This window comes from Papio anubis, chromosome 2, assembly GCF_008728515.1.
Source record: "Papio anubis isolate 15944 chromosome 2, Panubis1.0, whole genome shotgun sequence".
Classification (NCBI taxonomy): Eukaryota; Metazoa; Chordata; class Mammalia; order Primates; family Cercopithecidae; genus Papio; species Papio anubis.
The window spans coordinates 88,590,672-88,613,160 of NC_044977.1; the positions used below are offsets into that span (position 1 = coordinate 88,590,672).

The 22,489-nt window shown below is 58.3% G+C and overlaps 3 protein-coding genes across 9 annotated transcripts; 2 read left to right on the top strand and 1 right to left on the bottom strand.

Annotated features, from left to right (window-relative positions):
* The first annotated feature begins 38 nt into the window (after window positions 1-38).
* ABHD14B (abhydrolase domain containing 14B) lies at window positions 39-6,519 on the top strand. The gene is made up of 4 exons (XM_003894340.5): window positions 39-752; window positions 3,349-3,587; window positions 4,863-5,104; window positions 5,437-6,519. Exons 1-4 carry the CDS (start codon window positions 586-588, stop codon window positions 5,614-5,616), a joined length of 828 nt encoding a protein of 275 aa, XP_003894389.1. The 5' UTR covers window positions 39-585; the 3' UTR covers window positions 5,617-6,519.
* A 1,014-nt stretch (window positions 6,520-7,533) lies between these two features.
* PCBP4 (poly(rC) binding protein 4) lies at window positions 7,534-17,612 on the top strand. Of its 7 annotated transcripts, none has more exons than XM_009200637.4 (14): window positions 7,547-7,706; window positions 12,969-13,302; window positions 13,749-13,893; window positions 14,020-14,043; window positions 14,152-14,184; window positions 14,408-14,524; window positions 14,728-14,859; window positions 15,024-15,152; window positions 15,395-15,469; window positions 15,638-15,682; window positions 15,757-15,820; window positions 15,949-16,001; window positions 16,089-16,258; window positions 16,720-17,612. In XM_009200637.4, exons 2-14 carry the CDS (start codon window positions 13,298-13,300, stop codon window positions 17,006-17,008), a joined length of 1,281 nt encoding a protein of 426 aa, XP_009198901.1. In that variant the 5' UTR covers window positions 7,547-7,706; window positions 12,969-13,297; the 3' UTR covers window positions 17,009-17,612. The 7 variants fall into 7 exon arrangements, with proteins under 7 accessions (XP_009198902.1, XP_009198901.1, XP_009198904.1 ...); XM_009200640.3 differs by having other exon boundaries at window positions 12,969-13,116; XM_009200638.4 differs by lacking the exon at window positions 12,969-13,302 and having other exon boundaries at window positions 7,534-7,706.
* GPR62 (G protein-coupled receptor 62) lies at window positions 17,565-19,841 on the bottom strand. Its single transcript, XM_009200635.4, has one exon. It carries the CDS (start codon window positions 19,415-19,417, stop codon window positions 18,326-18,328), a length of 1,092 nt encoding a protein of 363 aa, XP_009198899.1. The 5' UTR covers window positions 19,418-19,841; the 3' UTR covers window positions 17,565-18,325.
* Between the last annotated feature and the right edge of the window lie 2,648 nt (window positions 19,842-22,489).

Consider the following 22,489-nt stretch of genomic DNA (forward strand, 5'->3'; position numbering starts at 1 on the left):
GACTCCTACCCACTCCACCCCAACCCCTCCCCGACGCACACCACGATCAGAGCCTGGACCGGCCCTGGGCTCCTTCACATCTACTCATGGCGCCTGCCCTGGTTGGTGATGTGTTACCAACGTCTGGCCTGTCCCAGGCCCAAGGCTCCGCGTGGCAACCAGGCCCAGCACTGGGAGGCTGTGCAGAGCGTGGCGTTTACTCTTTATTGCTACTCTGCAGAGGTTGGCAACGTATGACCCGCTCTACAGGAAGGAAACAGGTTCGGAGGCATTGGGAAAACGATCAAGGCCACTTGGCTGGACAATGGCGGAGCCTCGCACTCAAACCTGTCCGGCCTCAACTCTGTGCCAGGCCAACAACTTGCCCTGGGCAGTTCTGGCTGGAGATAAGGGGGATGGGGAGCCGGAAGAGAGCAGCAAGGATGCGATCCCGAAGGAACTTTCCTCCTCAGACTGCTCCATGTCCATGTGGGGCAGGTCGCTGAGGAGTTCGAAACCATGCTCAGCACCGCGTTTGGGGCATGTGGGACCAAGTGGCTTGGGGAAACTGACGCAGCTGTGAGAAGAACGAGTTGAGCGGAGCCTATGGACCCTGCGAGCTTGTGGCCACAAGAGGGCGCCCCGGAGCACGGCCCAGTCCCCGCCCCCGCTGGATGGGGACCGGCCTCTTCCCCCACCATTCCTCCGCCGGGTCCAATTCACCGCCAGTACGCGTCTGCTTCCCGTCTGCGCGAGTCCACACAGCTCCCCAGGTACCCGCCCTGCGCTTGTGACCCTTTCTTCTCTCCAGTCAAAACCCAACCCCACCTACCCCAAGTCTTCGTTTTTCGGATCCCTGGGTCCCCTCCTTGGGGGTTGCCACCATTCCCTCCCCGTGCTCCCTCCCACACCTAGCGAGCCAGAACCGTGGTCCGCGGAAGCAACCTGACCGCGAGGTCAACGCGTTGGGCCCCAGGTGGCAGCGCGTTGAGCACCCCGCGTCCCCGGCGGGTCGCCTTTCCCACTGGGCGCTTCGGTTTCCGCCTCTAGAAAATGGGCTTTCTGGTGTGGAGGTGCGCGCCTGTGGTTCCAGCTACTGGGGGTGAATGCCGGAAGAAACACTTGAGCCCAGGAAGGTCAAGGCTGCAGTGAGCCATGATTGCGCCACTGCGCTCCAACGTGGGCAACAGAGCGAGACAACTTCTCTTAAAAAAAAAAAAAGAAGAAGAAGAAAATGGGCTTTTAGTCCCGGCGCGGTGGCTCACGCCTGTAATCCCAGCACTTTGGGAGGCCAAGATGGGCGGATCACTTGAGGTCAGGAGTTCCAGACCAGCCCGGCCAACATGACGAAACCCCGTTTCTACCAAAAAATACAAAAATTAGGCCGGGTGCGGTGGCTCACGCCTGTAATCCCAGCACTTTGGGAGGCCGAGGCAGGCGGATCACGAGGTCAGGAGATCGAGACCATCCTGGCTAACACAGTGAAACCCCGTCTCTACTAAAAAAATACAAAGAAGTAGCCGGGCGTGGTGGCAGGCGCCTGTAGTCCCAGCTAGGCTGGAGGCTGAGGCTGAACCCAGGAGGCGGGGCTTGCAGTGAGCGGAGATGTGCCACGGGCACTCCAGCCTGGGCGACAGAGGGATACTCCATCTCAAAAAAAAAAAAAAAAAAAAAAAAAAATGCCGGGCATGGCGATGCGCACCTGTAAACCCAGCTACTTGGGAGGCTGAGGCAGGAGAATTGCTTGAATCCGGGAGGTGGAGGTTGCAGTGAGCCGAGATCATGCCACTGCACTCCAGCCTGGGCAACAAGAGTGAAACTCCATCGCAAAAAAATAAAAATAAATAAATAAATAAAATAAAATGGGCTTTTTACCCCAGTTTGGGCTCCCTCTGGCCTGCATTGCCAACTCATGACCTGTAACTTAATTGAGCACTGAGTCCTTACTACATGCTAGGCATAGTACATGCATGGCCTTATTTAATCCTATCAACCACCTATGAGCTAGTACTACTGAATTATCCCCATTTATAGAAAAGGATAATAACGATGAGAATAAGAACAGCAATCGTAATGGAGCCCCACCACATGCTGAGTTTTTACAGCAGGCACCCCCACTGAAAATTTTTTTTTTTTTTTTCTGTTGTTTTTTTTTTTTTTTTTTTTTGAGATGGAATTTCGCTGTTGTTGCCCAGTCTGGAGTGCAATGGCATGTTCTCAGCTCACTGCACCTCCACCTCCTGGGTTCAAGCAATTCTACTGCCTCAGCCTCCCTAGTAGCTGGGAGTACAGGCATGCACCACCACAGCTGGCTAATTTTGTATTTTCAGTAGAGATGGGGTTTCTTTCTCCACATTGTCAGGCTGGTCTCGAACTCCCAACCTCAGATGATCTGCCCACCTCGGCCTCCCAAAGTGCTGGGATTACAGGCGTGTGCCACCGCACTGGCCTAATGGCAGTGACATGTGACCATCAGCTGGCTCTTTTTGTTTTTTGTTTTGAGACCGAGTCTCACTCTGTCGCCCAGGCTGGAGCAGAGTGGTGCGATCTTGGCTCACTGCAACCTCTGCCTCCCGGGTTCAAGCGATTCTCCTGCCTCGGCCTCCTGAGTAGCTGGGACCACAGGCACGCGCCACCACACCTGGCTAATTTTTTATTTATTTATTTTTTTAGTAGGGACAGGGTTCCACCATGTTGGCCAGGGTGCTCTCAAACTCCTGACCTCAGGTGATCCACCCGCCTTGGCCTCCCAAAGTGCTGGGATTACAGGCGTGAGTCACTGTGCCTGGCCGATAATTTTTCTTAAACTTTTAATTATTATTTTTTTTTTTTTTTGAGACGGAGTCTCGCTCTGCCGTTCAGGCTGGAGTGCAGTGGCCGGATCTCAGCTCACTGCAAGCTCCGCCTCCCGGGTTGACGCCATTCTCCTGCCTCAGCCTCCCTAGTAGCTGGGACTACAGGCGCCCGCCACCTCGCCCGGCTAGTTTGTTTTTTTGTATTTTTTAGTAGAGATGGGGTTTCACCGTGTTAGTCAGGATGGTCTCGATCTCCTGACCTCGTGATACGCCCGTCTCGGCCTCCCAAAGTGCTGGGATTACAGGCTTGAGCCACCGCGCCCGGTCTAAACTTTTAATTCTTAATTATTGAGGTTGGCTTTATTGTTCCCATATTTCAGATCAAAAAGCTGAGGCCCAAGGTTACACACTAAAGTGAATGGCAGAGGCAGAAATAACACCTATGTCCTCCTGACCCCAAAGCATGTTCCTAAAGTTCTGGAAGCCAACTGGAGGCTTCCTTGCTGCTCCTGTGGGACCACCACCCTGAGCAGGGTGTTCTGTGGCCCCTCATCATTGTGGCTTTTGACCACAGGCCCTTCACCAGCACAGCAGCGGCAGGCATGGCGGCAAGCGTGGAGCAGCGCGAGGGCACCATCCAGGTGCAGGGCCAGGCCCTCTTCTTCCGAGAGGCCCGGCCCAGCAGTGGGCAAGCTCACTTCTCTGTACTGCTACTGCATGGTATTCGCTTCTCCTCCGAGACCTGGCAGAACCTGGGTACACTGCACAGGCTGGCCCAGGCTGGCTACCAGGCTGTGGCCATTGACCTGCCAGGTACTTAAGGGGCAGGCTTCTGGGCAGGGGTTGGGGACTTCTCATCAGGGACAGGGCCAGGTTCCTATAACATGTAGCCCCTCCCCACTCTAGAGGTGGGGGCGGTGGGATCTGGAGGACCTGGCCAGGCTGGGCCCTGAACTTGACAGCGTTTGGTCAAGCACACTGCAAGGGCCTCTGAGCAGTCTTGATCCAGATGTGGTCCTCACCGCCCAGCTGCTCCTCACTGTTACCTGGGCAGTGTCTCAGTGTCTCTGAGCCGCTGTTTCCTCATCTGCAGTGGGAGATAACCACACTCATGTTTGGGGCTGGCTCTAATGAGAATGGAATGAGATAATCCATGTGAGTATGTGGCTAGTACGTGACACAGAGTAATTGGTGCTCAGCCAATTGGAAGTAAAGTATTTTGACTGAGTCATAACCATAGGCTTTTGGAAGCCCTAAGGAGTGAGATCTGAGTCTTCTGGAGCCTTGGGGGACAAGGCAGGGCCTGGTGGGTGGCCAGGCCCCCAGTTGTGATCCCACATGCAAAGCCCTGAGCTGGGTTCTAGGGAGGTGGGATCAGTGCCCAGACTGCCTGTGATAACCCAGACGGCTGGGTCCCAACCCTTGGTGCCAGGTGTGAAAGGAGCAGCATGGCTCCCCTCAGGCCAGGGATGGTATGGTTTCATGGCTCAGGGGCAAGCCTCCAGCCCAGGCAGGATTGGTTCCAATGGTGGGTTGGCTTGAGCTTCAGGGTGAAGGTCTGGAGCTAATCTTGTTGGTGAAGCCTGAATGACTGGAGGAGGAGCTGCAGAATCTGCCCCTCAGCTGCTGTCCTTCAGGAGCCTCTCCTGTCCCAATCCAAGGCCAGGTGCCTTTCACGCAGTTAATTTTCACAACAATCTTAAATGGCAGATACTTTTGTTATCCCCCTTTAACAGATGGGGAAACTGAGCAGCTGAGAGAAGGCTGAGGGGGACCTACCCAAGGTCACATAGATAATAAATGCAGAATTGAGTTCTGGACCCAGACTTGTTGGGCTTCAGAGTCTGATTCTCTCCAGGACACTTACTGCTGGGGAGACAGGCACAGACATGGAGAGAAGTGCCTCATGCTTGGCACAGATAGGATAGAGTGAGGCTACTGTAGGAATAAACGTGGGCACACTGGGTGTTATAGGAACCTGGCCACAGAGAAACTGACCTAGGAGGGCTTCCTGGAGAGAGCAACCATCTCCCTTGTTTTGCCATTCACTGCCCTTGTCTTATCTCTTCCACACCTGAATCCCTGCAGGTCTGGGGCACTCCAAGGAAGCAGCAGCCCCTGCGCCTATTGGGGAGCTGGCCCCTGGCAGCTTCCTGGCGGCTGTAGTGGATGCCTTGGAGCTGGGCCCCCCGGTTGTGATCAGTCCATCACTGAGTGGCATGTACTCCCTGCCCTTCCTCACGGCCCCTGGCTCCCAGCTACGCGGCTATGTGCCAGTGGCCCCCATCTGCACTGACAAAATCAATGCTGCCAACTATGCCAGTGTGAAGGTACCCTTGTGTGGGAAGCTGAGGTGTCCCTGCCAGGAGCAAGGAAGGGTGCATCCCTGGACCTTCCTTATCTGGGGGCTGGGTAACCAAGGGGTGTCTTCTGGGAGGAACTGACCACCCAACTCCACCATTTTGGTTTACTCAGCAGACTACTGTGCCAAGCCCTGTGCTAAACTGTGTTCTGGGGCAGATACCAATATGTGCCCCCACCCACTGGGACAGCTTGTCTCTTTCCCTTATATGGGGTGGTCCCAGGGAGAGACTGAAGTGGTGGGGAGGGCTGGGGATGCTATGGCAGGTCCCTGTTGACTCTGCCCCATCCTTCCTCTCAGACTCCGGCTCTGATTGTATATGGAGACCAGGACCCCATGGGTCAGTCCAGCTTTGAGCACCTGAAGCAGCTGCCCAACCACCGGGTGCTGATCATGAAGGGGGCGGGGCACCCCTGTTACCTGGACAAACCAGAGGAGTGGCATACAGGGCTGCTGGACTTCCTGCAGGGGCTCCAGTGAAGCCCAGCATTGCTGCAGGGGGTGGGCTGCCTGCCTGCCGAGCTCTCTCTGGCACGCTCTCTCTTCTCTCACGGGCTCTGCCTCATGCACATGCAACAGGTGCGTCTGTCTGGGTTCTTGTCTTTTGTGGTCTGTTTGTCTTTTCTGCCTCTTTCTCTTGCAGTGATAGGCTGAGGGGGTAAAATCAAGAGAAAAAACCCTCAGGAATCAAGGAACATAATCCGGTGGAGGGTAATCCATTACATGAGCTTCTCCTGTTCTTCCACTTTCCTGCCTGGCTTTCATTCCTTCCTCTGCTCTGCCCAGCCTTTCCCTCCCACCCCCTCCTCCTGCAAATGCCCTGAAGGCCAGCCCTTCCCCCAACACCCACTTCCCCACCCCGTTAGGCCCCAGATACATACATGCCCACATGCACGCTTACATGTTTAGAGCCATCCTTGTTCCCAAATATGACCCTTCGCTTGAGAGCAACTGCATAGGTACATGTAACTCTGGACTGGCAAGCACATTGTCATGTACAGCTTTGCATATACACACATGCATACATGATCCTTCACACAAGCACTTGCACACGTGGACTCCTAACCATGCTAACCTCACTGGCTGGGAAGGTGGGGACCCCACGGGGCTAGCCCTTGCAGGAGGCCCTTTTGCAAGGCTTAGGGTGTGGCCAGCCCTGAAAGCTACTTTGGACACAGGTTTCAGCGGGCCCCAGCTCAGAAGTGACCCCCAGAAAGGGAGGGCCACCGCTTTGCCCCCCTGCTTTTACCCTTCCTTCTGGGTGCTCTATACCTCCGGAGGTTACCAGGCCTGAAGCATCTCAGCCAAGCTTGTTTCCTGCTCTGAGGCTTTGGGGGGTGGGAGCCAGAGTGGAGGTCGGTGAAATAAAGTGATGCAATTAGACCCCACCGGCTGCTGCTTCTAAAGAGCGCCGCCCCTCCCCCACCCCGGGACCAACACTGTGGGCCCCTCCCCCACCCCGGCGGGACCAGATGGTCCCCCTGCCCTTTGTCCACCAGGCCAGATGGAGAGGAAGGGAGATTGGATTCCCCTCCCCACCCACACATACCCAGGTGCCAAGAGACTCAGCTGTGGGGGGAGGTGGAGGTCAGTGGGACCAGGCTGAGCCGATTATGGAGGAGAGGGGGAGGAATAGTTGCTTCCCCGAGGCCGGGGGGTGCCCAGGGGACTTGAGAACAGTTCAGCTTCTCCCCCACTAGTATCCCTTCTCCAGTAAAAGACTCAACGGAGCCCGTTCCTTGTTACCCTAGCCCCAAAAGGAATTCCGGGGGTAGATCTGGGGTTATCACAGGACCGGGTGCACAGGGCCACACAGCTCTCAGGCCCCTCCTCCACCCTGCCCTGCGCGGACGAGGGCCGGGCAGTGCAACTGTGGATGGCTGAGGGGAGCGGGTCTTGGTGGGCGCGAGCCCGAGCGGAGGATGGCGCGCAGCGAGCAGAGCTAGGAACTAGGCGGGGCGCGGGGTCCCAGCCGGAGTTCGGAGGGCCCCGGGCCGGGAGCGAGGCGGAGCCGGGGCTGGCGGGGACGAGGCGGGGATGGGGGTGCAGGGGGCTCGGCAGAGGCGCCGGGCGGGCGGCCCGGGCCGGAAGGACTGGCCTGGCGGGAGCGGAGGGGGCTCGGAGCCCGGCGCAGCGCGGGCGGCGTGGGGAAGGCCATGGCTGGGGATCGCGCTTCAGGCCGGACGGCCCTACCCCCAACCCCCGGGACTCTGGGAGCGGCAGGGGAAGGGTCGCCCGAGCCCTCCTGGAAGCGGCCGCCGCTCGGGGCGCACCGCGGCGCGCGGGGCGGGGCGGGTGGCTGCGGCACTGGGGCGGCTGGGGCGGGCCCGCCGCTCTGTAATCGGATCCGGGGAGGGGGCGGGGAGGGGCCGGGCCGGGCGGGCCGGGGGGTGGGGGGGGCGCGGAGCCGGGCTCCGGGCCGGCCGGGCTCCGCGCCTGTCAAACCCCTCATTGTTCGCAGCTGATGTCACTCGCAGTTGTGAGCGGCCGCCTCTCCCGGGGACAATGTGGGACTGAGCGGCCCAGCCGCCGTGCCGCCGCCGCCGCCGCCGCAGGACAGCCCCAGCGAGGTAGGGCGCGGGCCGGGCGGGGCACGGCGGGCCGCGAAGTTTGGGGGTTCGCCCGGGGTCAGGGAGCCCGCGCCTGGATCCCTCTGTTGGGGTCCCAGGTTTGTGAGACTGTGAGGAACACGTTCCCTGTCCCACACGGCTGAGACCTGCACAGGTGGGGGGCGCTGGTCTGCCAGAGGCGCTGTCGGCACCAGGGAGGGGCTTCCTGGACCTTAGATCCCAGATTTGAGGCCCCCATCCCGCTCGCTGTTTCTGTCCTTTGGGCCTGCTCCTCTATCTGCCTCCTGCCCTGGGTTCTGGTTCTGCTCCATCTCTGCCCTCATCTGCCACTCCCCTGTAGCTCCTGGCTGGGCACACACCCCTTCCTATCCTCTGTAGTCCTTGGAGGAGCCAGATACAGACTTCCAGGCCAGGGGTGTATGGAGATGACAGCTGGGGGCTCAGAGTGGTCCCTCTTGCCCCATAGCTCTTCAGCCCTTCAGCTCTGACCTAGCTTCTTGGCTGGGGTCCTGGGCGGTGGGGGTGGGAGGCTCTGCTACTCACTTCAACCTGGCCCTCATGCCTGCCTGGCCAGGAGAGGGAGGTGCCCGCCTCCTCTCTCCCCTATCCCTGGCCCGCCATCTTGAGACCTGTGGCACCCAGTGCCCCACCCGGCCCCAGCACCCAGGGGAGTGGTCTCCAAGGTGATGCACCCAGGGCCAGTTGCATTCCTTTCTCCCCACCAAGCCCAGGATGCTCATGTTCGTGCTGAACCAGCAGGACATGTGTCCCCAGGGGCTCGCCTTCCGCCACAAAGGCTCTTAAAACCCATGAACTCCCTAGGAGCTGAGCTCATGCCCTCCCTGTTCCCTGGGTCACCCTCATTGCCTCAGGACCAGTACCTGGGACCCTGTTCTTTCCCCATCTGAAAAAATTCCCTGGCCTTCCCAGGTCCTGGAGCCCCCTCAACCTCCAGGGCACCCCCATCCCAGCCCCCACCCCCTAGCCTTCATCAGCATGCAGGCTCAGGCTGCCCAAACACAAGGGGATTGTTCTTCTTGCATGCTCAGGGTGGGGGGCTGGGAGCAGGCAGCCCACACACCCTGGCAGGCCCAGACCACGAGGAGGCTGGCTTGCCCCACCCTGTGTCCCCAGACAGGCTGTCCACCCTCCCTACTCCCATCACTGCTGCCCCTCCAGCCTCCATCACCATTGCCCAGTGGCGCTGACATCTTGAGGAAAGAGCTCTGAACTGCACAGGTAGACCCCTGGGTTCTCCAGCTCTGTCAGTTGCCTCCCATGTAGCCTTAGAAATATTTCCCTTCCTCTCTGGGCCTCAGGCCCCTCTTGTGATTGGTGAGGCCTTTCCAGCTGTGACAGGCTGAGCCCAACTCGACTCTGTGAAACGTACTCCACCCCCCAGCTCTTCTTCCAGTCCCCCTCTTGCGTGAGGAGACCCACTCTGCTCCCACCCTCTGAAAACCTAAAGCACAGCCCAAATCCCCCACCCCAGCAGCATACCTAGGGAGCTCCTAGTCCTGGTGAAACGGCAGAAGTAGGGCTGGGGATGCTGAGAAACGAACCGGGAATCCTGTCCAGGTAGGTCCTACCTCTGCCCATGTGACTGGCCCCTCACCTCTGGGTCTTCTCACTCTACTCTCATTACTCCTCCGGGACCCTTAGCCCCATCTTTGGTTCCAAATGTCCCCAGGCCCCACGAACCTTAACTCTTCTCCTTGCACACTGACCCTGGTCCTGTCTCAAATTTCCTCTTTCTGGAGCTCTGTGTATAGTGGAAAGACGGGCTCAGAAATGCCCAACGGGGACTTCTTTGAGTTGCAGCAACATCTTTGAGGGGCACAGAGGCCTGAGTGATCACATCTGACTTGGAAGCCTGGGGAGGGCTTCACAGAGGAGGTGACATTTGAGAAGGATTTTGACAGAGAGTGGGGAGGATGGGTGTTTTGAGCTGAGGTAAGCCTGGATAAAGGCCTGAAGGGCTGGAGGTGCTACGTGTGTTCTGCAGCCTGCCATATGTGAAGGATGGGGTGGAGATGAGACAAGAGAGATGGGGGCTGGATCACGAAGGTCCTTAATGGTCTGTCCGTGGAGCTCAGGCTTTATTCTTTGGGCACTGGGGAGCCATGGGTGGCTGTTGAGCAGCAGAGTAAGTATACAGTTTTCAGCACGAAGAATGGAAGCTGGAGGTCTTTCTCAGTGTAGGTGAGAGAGTGAGGGGATGGGTACCATGAGGAGGCTGTGTCCTTTCTCCTGGAGCCAAGCCTGGGCCCGGACTTGACTTGGTTTGCCTTAGTTCCGAAGACTCCTGGGGGCTGCCTAATGATGCTGTATGGAAGCTGTAGCATTTCTGGCACCTGCCAACTTGTCAGAGCTGCCTTTCCCTTCCTGGCACTTTGTCTGTGTGGCAGATCTGAATCAAGAAGCCAGAGGCTGGAGCTTGTGGACCCCAGGATGCTCACCTGAGGCTCCCCACTCCCCTCCTCCTCTCCCAACTGCAGATGATTGGCCATCCCCGGAGGCTGGGAGGCCAAGAGGCTGGGCACATGTGTCCAAGGACGCTGGGGCAATTCTTATGAAGGCCTGGCTAGTTAGGAGAGTGAGCATCTCCGGAGAAAGGATTTGGCAGGAGAGTTAGGAGCCCTTGATGTAGACCTGCTCAGGCCCAGGTTCCACCCTCACCACACCCTGCCTCCCCGGATGCTCCAAGCCATTCCCCAGCATCACTGGGTGTGGCTAGCATGGCTGCTTTGGGAGTGGGAATAGGAGAAGGAGGCTGCTAGGTGGAGAGCTGGGGGTGCTGAGGGGATGTAGGGGGATGTGAGATGGAGAGTGAAGCCCAGGTGGGTCCACAGGCCCTAGCTGGTCCAGACATTCTGGCCAACAGAGCAGAGGGAATCCCCCAAGGGGCGGGCCAGTCTACTTGAATCGCCCGGCCCCAGGAGCCCTCCCCTCCCCCGGATTGTTCTTGTTCCAGAACAAAGGCAGGGTGGACACTTGATCCCTGCATGTGGGGGGAGCTGGCTAAGCCCCCAGCCCTTTGATTGGGCAGCTGTCATGGGAGAGAGACAGCTGGGGGGGAGGGGCAGGAAGGGGGCAGCCGCCATCGCTTACACAGCTGTCACCGCCCCCCCCCCCCCCCCCCCCCCTCCAGCCTGAGTGGCAGAAAGCCAGGGACAGAAGAAGTGGGCACTGGGGCTGGGGAGGGGGCCTGGGAGTCAGGAGGGAATGCCCGAGGTCAGAGGCCTGGTGTGAGCTTGGCGTGTCCTGCCAGGGAGCCCTGCTGACCAGAGGGGGCTGGGCACCCTCGGAGGTGAGCTGGAGGTCACTGTGGCATGTTGTGTGGCTGCCACGTGGGTGGCCCAGCAAAGACCCAGGGCCCACCAGGCTGCAGCAACAAATAACTCCCTAGAGCCCCAGTGAGGGCAGGGGGAGCCAGTGATGCCTAATGGGGCTGCTTGTTCCTTGGGCCCTAGGAGAATAATTTGGAAGACATGGGTTAGAACCCCTTGTTCTTGCCTAAAGATGGGAAAGACCTTGAGAGTCTCTCAGAATAGGAAGGGCGCAGATAGACCAGCAACTCTCTCCCTACCCCAAGCCCCTAAACACAATGCAAGTGGGTAAACCAAGGTCTAGGTTAGGTGAGGACCTGGGCAAAGTTACCCACTGGACTTGGGGCGGTGGGTCTCTGCTGGAGACCCAGGCATCTTTTCATGGCAAAAGCTCTAGTTCTGGCCATGTTCCAGCCCTCCTGCCCCATTTTTCCTGGAGCCACGAGAGGTCATGTGGAGATGGTTTGGGGACAATATCAGGTCTCCCACTGGTTACCATCCCAGGGGGGTCCTTGAATCCCAGAAAATTTTGGAACTTAAGACTGAGGCCCTGGACAAGTTGTCAGTCCTTTCCAAATAGGATCCCTGTCTACTAGCCAGGCAAGGTCTCAGAGACAGCTGAAGCCCAATCCCCACTTTGGAAGGAGCCTGCCCTCCACGAAGAGGACTAACAGATCCAGACAGGAGCAGCCTGAAAGGGGAGGCAGGTGGGGCTTTGGATAGCCCCACACTAGCAATGCTAGTCCCACCACGTCCCACCTCTCTGTGACCTTGGGCAGGTTACCGATCCTCTCCAGGCATCAGGTTCTCCTTCTGTGCAGTGAATTCATCTGCTCAGCTAACCAGTATGTTAGCTGAGTTCCAGCTGAGCTCAGTATGTTCTGAGCACCTTCTCTGGCCTGGCTCTGAACTGAGCCCTGGGGACATAAGGAGAAGGCAGCAGCCTTGGCTCCTGCTCCAAGGGGCTCCTGGGCTTGGCTGTCCAGAGAGGCAGAAACCAAGCACGTCATCACAAGTGCTTTGATGGGGGAAGTGCAGGCAGCTGGGGGAATGTCTAGCAAGGGCAGCCAGCATGAGGCTGGCCAGGATGCTCGGAGAGCACAGTCCCTGCATCCACTGCTCATCTCCACCCTCTGGAGTCCCTATGGCAGAACTCAAATAGAAGGAGGAGCAGCTGCGCCCAGGGGAGCAGGGTGTCACCTCCGTTGGATAGGTGAGGAAACAAAGACCTTATGCCATACGGTGGCTTGCTGGGGCTTCTGAGAAGGAGCCAGGCTGGGAGCCCCCTTCACCTTCTGTGCTCAAGCTCTGTCTAGCAAGGGGAGTTCAGAAGAGGGCGCTAGACAGAACTCCATGCCCTTTCCTGTCATGTCGGGATGGGGCAGGGGGCTGAGGAGGAAGGCGCCCAGAGACTTCTGGAGTGTTCCAAGCCCAGCACACTCATCCTTCACCCCACACCCTTCTGGGCATGAGGAATTTGCAGTGTTAGAGCTTGGTCTTGACCCAGACTTAGCACCAGTTAGTCCCACTCCCTGTGTTCCCCATAGGGTTCTGGTCCACCAGTGAGCTCCCCATCAAGGCTGAGCCTTGGCAGGAGACAGACGCCTAAGGAGAGGGATTTCCAAGCAGGATTAAGGTTCAGGATTAAGTCGGGGCATGAAAAAGGGTCGGGTGGGGAGGGCCGACTGCTGAGCTAATCCCAGCAGCTAATCTCAGGCTCCACCTTTCTCCATCAGTTAATGGCCTTGACATTCCCGCAGCCCACCAAATCCTTTTCTTACCCATCACGCAATCCCAGGGAGAGGTATTCCCTCCATTTTATGAGTGAGGAAATTGAGACTCAGAGCCCAAGTGACTTGTTTCTGGTACAGTAGAAAGTGTTCCAGGCTGGGAATGTGGCCAGCCTGGACACTTCTTACCTCCTGTTCCCAAGGCCATTTCCAGCACATAGGAGAGAGATTGGAAACCAACGTGCAGAACTGGCAGTCCCCTGACATGCTGTGCCCCACCCACTGCAGCCCAGTGCTGAATGAACCCTGCCCAGAGGTGTCTGTAGTGAGCCTCTGCCCTAGTGACTTCTGGTAGGTGGGAGGTATGCCTCAATTCCCCCCTCAACCCCTGCCTCAAGCCTTTACCAGGCAGGGGCAAGACCTGACCACACCCGAGGCCTCCCTCGCTTCAAGACTTCCCATGGCTGCTCCAGCTTCCTCCCCAGCTGCTCTTCTGTAGAGGTTCTGGCTGCTGGACGCAAGTGCCTCTCATATGGAGTAAGCTTTCAGCCTGAGCTCCACCTTCAAGGCCCAATCCACAGAGGTTCCCTCTTCCAAGAGGTCAGGGAGGAGGCTCTCCTCTCTGGACTCCCATAGGCTTCCTAGTTAATTATTTATTTTAGTGTCTCAGGGTAAGGGAAAGACTAGGTACCTACCATATATGTGCTTATTGTTTTAATTCTCATCACTCTTTGGAGATGGGAATTTGTATCCCCCTTCTACAGATGGGGAAGCTGAGGCTCAGAGGGTTGAATGGGCTCCCCAGGCTTGCACAGCTCGTGAGACACACATAAGCATCCGGTCAGAGGAATGTGTGGCACTCAAGGTCCATGCAGTCTCTTTCCTCCGGGAGTTTGACTAGCCTAGCTCTGGGGTCCCCATGTAAGGGCAGGGACAGGGTGAACTGGGCTCCTCTCGAACCCCTCTTTGGCTGCCCCTGCCAGAGCCGGCCAGGTCGCAGCGTGGACACACTTGCAGGTCGCTGTGGCCCCAGCCTCGCCTGACAGAATGAGCGGCTCGGATGGGGGACTGGAGGAGGAGCCAGAGCTCAGCATCACCCTCACGCTGCGGATGCTGATGCATGGGAAGGTGAGTGGGAGGTGGAGGGCAAGGCGAGGTGAGGCTGGGCTGGGCTGGGTTTCACTGGCTATCCCAATGGGGAGGGGCTGGGCCTGGGCACTGGCACCCATCTGACGGCTCTTGTCTTGTCCGCAGGAAGTGGGCAGCATCATTGGGAAGGTAGGTGCCCAGCTCTGCTCTGTACATCCCCCTCCAGCTGAGGCTTCAGCCCAGGGAAGGAGGCTGTGACCTCTAAGTTAAGAGCGATTCTGTTTTTTTCTCCCACAGAAGGGTGAGACTGTAAAGCGAATCCGGGAGCAGGTGAGGATGGAGTCTGGGGGAGGAGCCCAGGGCACTTGATGTGGAGGGGAGATCCCTGCCCCACTTTCTCCCTGAACCACTCCTTCTGGGCTGACCAGTGAGTGCCCCAGAGGGTGGCAGTTTTGAGCCTTGCCTGGGGCTTGGTGAGTGGGGCAGGCAGACAAGTTCTGGCAAGGGAGCAGGGAAGATGCCCCGCTGCCCGGCGCTCATTCTGTATCTGCAGAGCAGTGCCCGGATCACCATCTCCGAGGGCTCCTGCCCCGAACGCATCACCACCATCACCGGGTCTACAGCGGCTGTCTTCCATGCAGTCTCCATGATTGCTTTCAAACTGGATGAGGTCCGTGGCTGGCCAGGGCAGGAGACCAAGAGTGGTTCCCTAGGAGGAACGCAACTCCGACTTCAGATAGTGGCTGTGGGTGGGAGGGGAGGTCAAGCCCAGGGTAGTGTTCCCTTGAAGTGGGACTGGGGAAAGGGTACCCTCCTGACTCCTGGGCGGATGTAGCAGGGACGAGCATGGCCAACCCACCGTCTCCCTGTCAGGACCTTTGTGCTGCTCCTGCAAATGGTGGAAATGTCTCCAGGCCTCCAGTGACCCTGCGCCTTGTCATCCCTGCCAGTCAGTGTGGCTCACTGATTGGGAAGGCTGGCACCAAGATCAAGGAGATCCGAGAGGTGAGGGGAGAGGGATACCGCACACAGGGAGTCCGGGGCAAGGGAGCAGTTGCAAGAGGGGTGTTGGGCTTATGGCGTCCTCCCAACTAGAGAGCTCTGAGCCTAGGCAGCCCTTTTCTGGGTTACGGGAGCAGCTAGAAGTGGCCCCTGTTCTCTGTTTGCAGACTACAGGTGCCCAGGTACAGGTGGCAGGGGACCTGCTCCCCAACTCCACAGAGCGAGCTGTTACGGTGTCTGGGGTGCCTGATGCCATCATCCTGTGTGTGCGCCAGATCTGCGCTGTTATCCTGGAGGTGCTGCCCTGGGGCAGGGAGGGGGGGCGGGAGGTGGGCCCTGGGTCTGCCTTGTCGGGCACCCCAAACCCTATGTCTGTGCCACAGGTGGTGCAGGGCAGGGCTGCAGGGATGGATGATGAGCTCCGGGGATCATGTGCATTTCCCTGGGGGTCATGGTGGGGGCCTGAGGCCACTGGGCAGTTGGAGAGGTTATTGGAGTCTGAGGGTCCTGACAGAGCCTCCCTGTTTATGCCTTCCAGTCCCCACCCAAAGGAGCCACTATCCCGTACCATCCGAGCCTCTCCCTAGGTACTGTCCTTCTCTCTGCCAACCAGGTGAGGGGAACAACAGGAGCAGTGGGACACATTACTGGAGAAGGGGAATTGAGATGGAGAAGGGGATGGAAGAAGGAATTGGAGGTCCAGGGAGCAGGGAAGGAGTGACTGTCGCTGAACTGCCCTAATGTCACAGTAACCCCCTTTTCACCCACTTTGTCCCCACAGGGCTTCTCTGTCCAGGGTCAGTATGGGGCTGTTACCCCAGCTGAGGTGAGTGACCCATAGCCCCAGGCACCCCTTCCTGAACCATGCCTCCTCTGACCTCTGACCCCTCTTTGGCACAGGTCACCAAGCTCCAGCAGCTCTCAAGCCATGCGGTCCCCTTTGCCACACCCAGTGTGGTGCCAGGTGAGCCACCCCTGCACAAGGAGGCAGGGGAGGGTCCTAAGAGGGCAGCCCCCTCCCTTCCAGGGAGAGTGGAAATGGTGGCATGGGAAAGGTCCAGAACCACACTCAGTCCCTCTTCTCCCCCTCAGGACTGGATCCCGGCACACAGACCAGCTCACAGGAGTTCTTGGTTCCCAACGATGTGAGCAGGGGATGGGATGGCTGGAGAGTGGGTAAGGGGCCTGGGGGTCTGCGCCTCACCCAGGGTTGATTTCTGTCTTCCCTTTAGCTGATTGGCTGTGTGATCGGGCGCCAGGGCAGCAAGATCAGCGAGATCCGGCAGATGTCAGGGGCACACATCAAGATCGGGAACCAAGCAGAGGGCGCTGGGGAGCGGCATGTCACCATCACTGGCTCTCCGGTCTCCATCGCCCTGGCCCAGTACCTCATCACTGCCTGGTGAGCGTGGGCTGGGCGGCAGCAGGGGAGCAGGTCACGGTTCTCATGTGCCCAAGAAAGGCAGGGGTGGGGAGAGGACAGCTGGCCTCCTCTCTCTGTCTGGGCCCGACCTCTGCCTCTCCTAACCCTACCCCAATTCCCCATGGTCTTCGCCTAATTCACCCTCTGTTGCCCCATCTCCCCCCTTTATATCCACCTCTCATTCTCCATTGCTGTCTCTTTTCCCTGGGTCTCTGGCAACCCCATTTCTCCCTGCACCTCATGCTATATCTGCTTGTCCTTTCTTCCCTTCCTCTTCCACATTTCCCATCTTCCCCTCAAACACATCCACCCCCTGTGATTGTTCTCTGTTCACTGCCTCTTTCTTGCCTTTCATCTAATCTCATACCCATCTCTGCCCTCATTGTCCCTCTCTCACTCCCACTTTCCCCTTCGTCTCCCCTCTGTATCCCTCTCTCCAGTCTAGAGACGGCCAAGTCTACCTCTGGGGGGACGCCCGGCTCGGCCCCCGCAGACCTGCCTGCCCCCTTCTCGCCACCCCTGACGGCCCTGCCCACAGCTCCCCCAGGCCTGCTGGGCACACCCTATGCCATCTCCCTCTCCAACTTCATCGGCCTCAAGCCTGTGCCCTTCTTGGCTCTACCACCTGCTTCCCCAGGGCCGCCGCCGGGCTTGGCGGCCTACACTGCCAAGATGGCAGCGGCTAATGGGAGCAAGAAGGCTGAGCGGCAGAAATTCTCCCCCTACTGAGGCCAGCTGAGGTACAGGCAGGGGCAGGCAGGACCACCAGCAGGGGGCTGCCTCCGCACCCTGCCCGCCCAAGGAGACTCCACCCTGGGGTCCTAAACGCCGCTAACGCCCAGACGCATGGATGCACCCCCTACCCTGCCTCCGTCTATGGGAGTTCCTTCTCTCAGAGTAGGGGCAGTTTCTGGCCCAGGGGTCTGAGCTGCGGCAGCCCCAGAGCAGGGGGCGTACCTCTTCAGCTCTGTGCTTGGATACAGGGAGCAGCCAGGAGACTCCCTAGTGCCCCCACCATGGGGGGTGTCACTCACACACTCCCCATCCCTTAGGGCTTCCTGGCCTACTGCATCCTTTTGGGAGTCAGGGAGGAGGGCCCAGCGGGGTAGCTGGGGCCAGGCTTCTCTCCCCACCACCTGCAGATTTCTTGCTGCTTCCACTGATACCCTTTTGACTGGAATGAACTGGCTGGGCTTGTCAGGGGGCACCCTAAAGAGGGGGCACTGCCAGGTAGCTGGGGGAGTGGCATGGGGCAGGGGCCCAGTTCTCAGCAGCAGACACTCTGTACAGTTTTTTCAATCCCTGTTTTTGAATAAATATTCTCAGCGACCAGGAAGTTGTGAAATACTGGTGTTGTGGGCAGCAAAACCTCCAGAAAATGGGTGCAGCTGAGGTCCTGGAGGACCCCCATGTGTGAATCCACCAACCTCAGTTAGGCCTCGGCCCCTTCCACACGCCAGTTCTGGTGCTTCAGGACCCTTTGGGGATGAAGTCGTCCAACCTCCTACTTCTAACACCAAACTGGTCCAGTTGTCTTCTGGGCATTTTAGAAGCAGATGGAGGAGTTTCAGTAGCTTTGTCCAGACTCTCCTTGGTGCAGATGTCAGGGAAGTCCCTCCGAGTGTCTCTCCAGTGGTTCTTCCTGCTGTGGCTGTAACGCAGATACTGTCCTGCTTGGCGGATCACTTTGGTTGTGAGCCCTTAGGGCCCTCTTCTCTGTAACACCTGCCCACCTTGGCCTGGGGACCACCTGTGAGTTTCACAAACCACCTATGCTGGAGGGGCCCTTAGAGATGCTGCAGGGTGCAGATGGGAAAGCTGAGGCCTAAGGATGGGTCGGCCTGTGCACAGTGCTATGCAGTGTTGGGCCCAGACCCCAGGATTCCTGGCTCTCAGAAGTCCGTGGGCCTCAAAAGCCTGCAGATACCCTTTCTCCTCCTGTTCCAGTGCCAGATGTCCAGCAGGGCACCTGCTGTGACCTGTGCAGGGGCTGGATGAGCCCCCACGGAAACCACCCTCCTTTCTCCTGCTCAGGAGAGAGAACTCTCAGGTGGCCCCTGGTATGCTGGGGCTCCGCCCTCCTGCCAACTGTGGGGTCTGTTCTGGAGCCTCAGAAGGGCCTACGGCAGGGCCCTCTGGGGGTCTCTGGAGGCATTGCAAGAGTGCCCGCGGGTGCCAGGCTTGCGTAGTGCAGGCCCGCAGAGGTCCAGGCAGTGCACGGCGAGAGAGGCGGCCCAGTGCCAAGCGCACGGGGCGCTGCAGCAGCCCATACAGGAAGGGGTGAGCCGCGAAGGCCGAATAGGCGACCCAGGTGACAGCCGCCTCGGCTTCCGCGGCCCGCGCTGCGGGCGCCAGGCACGCGCAGCCATAAGGCAGCCAGCAGGCTGCAAATTGGCCCACGGCTAACGCTGGGGCCAGGGCCGCCTTGCCCCCGGGCAGGCGAGGCCGGAGGGGCGGCAAGATGGAAAGGCGGCTATCCAGAGAGTCCGAGCGGAGTCGGGACCCGCGCGCCGGCCGTGGGGGCCTCAGGGCAGCGCGACGCGCCACCACGAAGATGCCGCCGTAGGCGCCGAGCAGCAGGAGGGCGGGCAGTGCGAAGGCCAGCAGGGCCCAGAGCGGCCGGAAGGGCCCGAGGCCCCCAGCCAGGACCGAGCAGCGAGCTGGAGCAGGGGGCGGTGCGGGCGGCGGCCCGAGCAAGGAGAGCGCGCCCAGCAGCCCAGCCGCGGCCCACACGGCGGTGAGCACGAGCACAGGCGGTGGCCGAGAGCCTGGCCGCAGCGGGTGCACTATGAGGCGGTAGCGTGCCAGACCAAGTGCGGCCACCCCGAGCGTGCAGGCCGGCAGCAGAGCGGCGGAGAGAAAGCGAGCGGCGCGGCACGGCGCGGGGCCCAGGCGCACGCGGCCCAGCCCGGGCGGCGGTGCGGCCAGCAGGCCCAGTGGCATGATGGACGCGGCCGCCAGCAGGTCCACAACGCACAGGTGCGCCAGGTAGAGCGCGTCGCGCAGTCCTGGCGTGCGCAGCACCACTACCAGCAGCGCGCCGTTGCCTAGCAGTGCCCCCACCTCCACGACAGCTGCCAGGATCAACCCCACCGAGCCTGCGACTTCTGAGGCATTCAGCCCTGTGGAGTTTGCCATTTGGGCTCTCAGGCTTCACCTTGCGCTGGGATGTAGATGGCAGAATGGAGCCTACAGCTGCAGGATTTCCATCATCTGTCCCCTGCTCCTCTTGTCCCTTGCTCTTCCGGCCCCTCACCTCATTGGCTGCCCAGGAGGTGGCTCCGACGCCCAGGCTGCCATCCTCTTGGGGGCTTGGCCAGGCCCATGGAGGGGTGCAAGGATGAGTCTGCTGTCTTTCTCCCCTGCCCCAGCCCAGCTCTAGCAACTCAGCCCCTGTCGGAGATGGTACTGGCTGTCACTCTGATGTTGCCACACAGGGCTGGCAAGGGAGGGCAGGGCCTGGCGCCAGCCCCCTGGGTCCTAGCAGCTGCCAGCTGAAGGCTGGAGGCTCTGCTGTGGAAGTGCCTGGGGGTGCCTCTAGGGTGGCAGGGTGGAGGACAGAGCAGGCACAGACCTGGAGCTTAGACTTGAGAAGGTTAGAGTGTGGGCTTTGGAGTCAGCCAGAGTCTGCTCTACCTTTCTCAGTGGTGAGAAGTAGCCCCCATCTTCTGTCTTCCCCCATCCTCATCAATGGGGGTAATCACAGCATTTAGCTCTCATATTAAAGGGAAACTGAGGTACCAGTGAGACAAAAGCTGAAGCAAGAGGACCCTTAGGCATGCCCTGGCCCCCCAAGAGGGCTAGTTCTCTCGGAAAGAAAGAAGGCTGGAAAAGTAAGAGAAAAGCATAGGACATGGCACATAGTAGGTGCTCAGCTAATATTAACTTCACACAGAATAGGTGCTCCATGATACTGTGTGGGATAAGTGAGAGGAGGCCTTAGCAGGCAGATGCTCTTTGGTTTTTTGTTGCTGTTGTTTGCTTTTGTTTTTGCTGCTAGCAAACAGGTGCCCTTCTGGTAAAAGCACCCTGAATTTTTTCTTTCCTTTTTCTTTTCTTTTTTTTTTTTTTTGAGACAGGGTCTCTGTTGCCCAGGCTGGAGTGCAGTGGCACAATCTTGGCTCACTGTAATCTCTGCCTCCCAGGCTCAAACGATCCTCCCACCTCAGCCTCCCAAGTACCTGGCACTACAGGCACAAACCACCACACCTGGCTAAACACCCTGAATTTTCTTTAGGAAACCACCCCTCCCCAATTCTCAGGACAGGAAGTTTGGGTGAACAAGATCCTCACCCTCCATTTTCCTGATTAGGCACAAAACCCAGTCCTGACTAATCAGTGAATGGCAGGGTTCCCTGCCCCAATGTGGTTGGCTCATGGAAAGCCGTGTAACCCCAGTAGGGCATATGCCCCCAGGTATGGCACCCAGTTTCATGGCAAAACCCCATCTATAGTCTGATAGCTTGCACTGGTATCTGAAGCCTCTTCCTCTTTTCTTGGGTATCCAGCTGCCTTTTCAACATTTCCCCCCCAGGACTTTCACTAATGGGCATCTCAAACTTCCTATGTCCAAAACAGAACCATGACTCTTGACCCCTCCCCAGCAACCTGCTCCTCCCAGAATCTTCTCCATCTTAGTGAACTCCATCTCAGGATGCCTCCCTCTCCCCCACGCCCTATATCCAAACTGCTGAGGTCTCTGGAATCCAGCCATTTCTCACCATCACCATCAAACTGGTCCCAGCCACCACCACCTCTCACCTGGACCATTTCAGCATCCTTCTAGCTGGTCTCCTGGCCTTGGCTCCTGCACCTTGTGCTGGCCATCTGCCTTGTTTGCCCACAGATTCATTCCCTTCTTCCCCAGTGCCTTCCTGGGAACTGTATTTCCCAGGCTCCTTTGTCAACTGACTTTGGGTATGTTCAGCCAATGAAAGCTACCAGCAAAAGACTGGCGGATGGGAGGAGGGAAGAAGCCAGGATTTATTGCCCTCTGAAGCTCAGCCAGGGGCTCCCTTCAGGTGGCCCCCTCTGTGGTTCTGGCTCCTGCAGGGCGACCCTAGCCTCTGGGCATCAGAACACCATTCACTTCCTTTATCTCTCCAGTCTTAGGGTGGTAGTGACTTCCGGCTGTTGCTAATCTTTGGATTGCCTCATCATCCCCCATTTGGTCATTCAATTCTTTCCCTGTATCAAATTTCCCTTGTCTGAAATACCTAGGGTAATTTCTGTTTTGCTGACTGGATGTTAACTGACATATACTCTACAGTCCACTCTCCACACAGTGGCTGAAGTGGATCCCTCTAAAAACAAAGCAGATGGGGGCATGACCCAGCTCTCATACCTCCAAGAGCTTCCCGTCATCAGAATAGATCAGAATAGAATCTCGGCTCCTCTGTGATGGGAACCAGGCCCTTTTATCTGCCTTTTCTGCCCCTTTCTGAGCTCACCCTCCTCCTTGCCCACAGTATTTCTAGCCACAGCAGTCTGCTTGTGTTCCTTCCGCCCTTCAAGCCAGTTTCTTTGCATTTGCTGTTTCCATTGCAAGAACACCCTTGCTGCAGATCTGTCCATGGCTTGCTCCCTCACGTGATTCAGGTCTCTGCTTGAGAGGGACCTTCAGCGACCATCCTTTTTTTTTTTTTGAGACGGAGTCTTGCTCTGTTGCCCAGGCTGGAGTGCAGTGGCGCATCTCAGCTCACTGCAAGCTCCATCTCCTGGGTTCACACCATTCTCCTGCCTCAGCCTCCCGCGTAGCTGGGACTACAGGCGCCCACCACCACACCCAGCTAATTTTTTTGTATTTTTTTAGTAGAGATGGGGTTTCACTGTGTTAGCCAGGATGGTCTCGATCTCCTGACCTCGTGATCCACTACCAGCCTCCCAAAGTGCTGGATAACAGTGTGACCACTTCCGCCTCTTTTTTTTTTTGAGATGGGTTCTCACTCTGTCACCCAGGCCGGAGTGCAGTGGCACGATCTCAGCTCACTGCAAGCTCCACCTCCCGGATTCATTCCATTATCCTGCCTCAGCGTGCCGGGTAATTGGGACTATGGGCACCCACCACCACACTTGGCTAATTTTTTTTTGTTGTTGTATTTTTAGTAGAGAGATAGGTTTCACCGTGTTAGCCAGGATGGTCTCGATCTCCTGACCTCGTCGGATCTTGCCTGCCTCGGCCTCCCAAAGTGCTGGGATTACAGGGTGGAG

Coding starts and splice junctions, on each gene's coding strand:
- GPR62 (XM_009200635.4), bottom strand. CDS start 19,417: ATGGCAAACTCCACAGGGCTGAATGCCTCAGAAGTCGCAGGCTCGGTG.
- PCBP4 (XM_009200637.4), top strand. Junction 14,525..14,727: donor TTGCTTTCAAACTGGATGAG/GTCCGTGGCTGG, acceptor TCTCCCTGTCAG/GACCTTTGTGCTGCTCCTGC. Junction 15,821..15,948: donor CACACCCAGTGTGGTGCCAG/GTGAGCCACCCC, acceptor TCTCCCCCTCAG/GACTGGATCCCGGCACACAG.
- ABHD14B (XM_003894340.5), top strand. CDS start 586: ATGGACCCTGCGAGCTTGTGGCCACAAGAGGGCGCCCCGGAGCACGGC. Junction 753..3,348: donor GAGTCCACACAGCTCCCCAG/GTACCCGCCCTG, acceptor TTTTGACCACAG/GCCCTTCACCAGCACAGCAG. Junction 5,105..5,436: donor CCAACTATGCCAGTGTGAAG/GTACCCTTGTGT, acceptor CCTTCCTCTCAG/ACTCCGGCTCTGATTGTATA.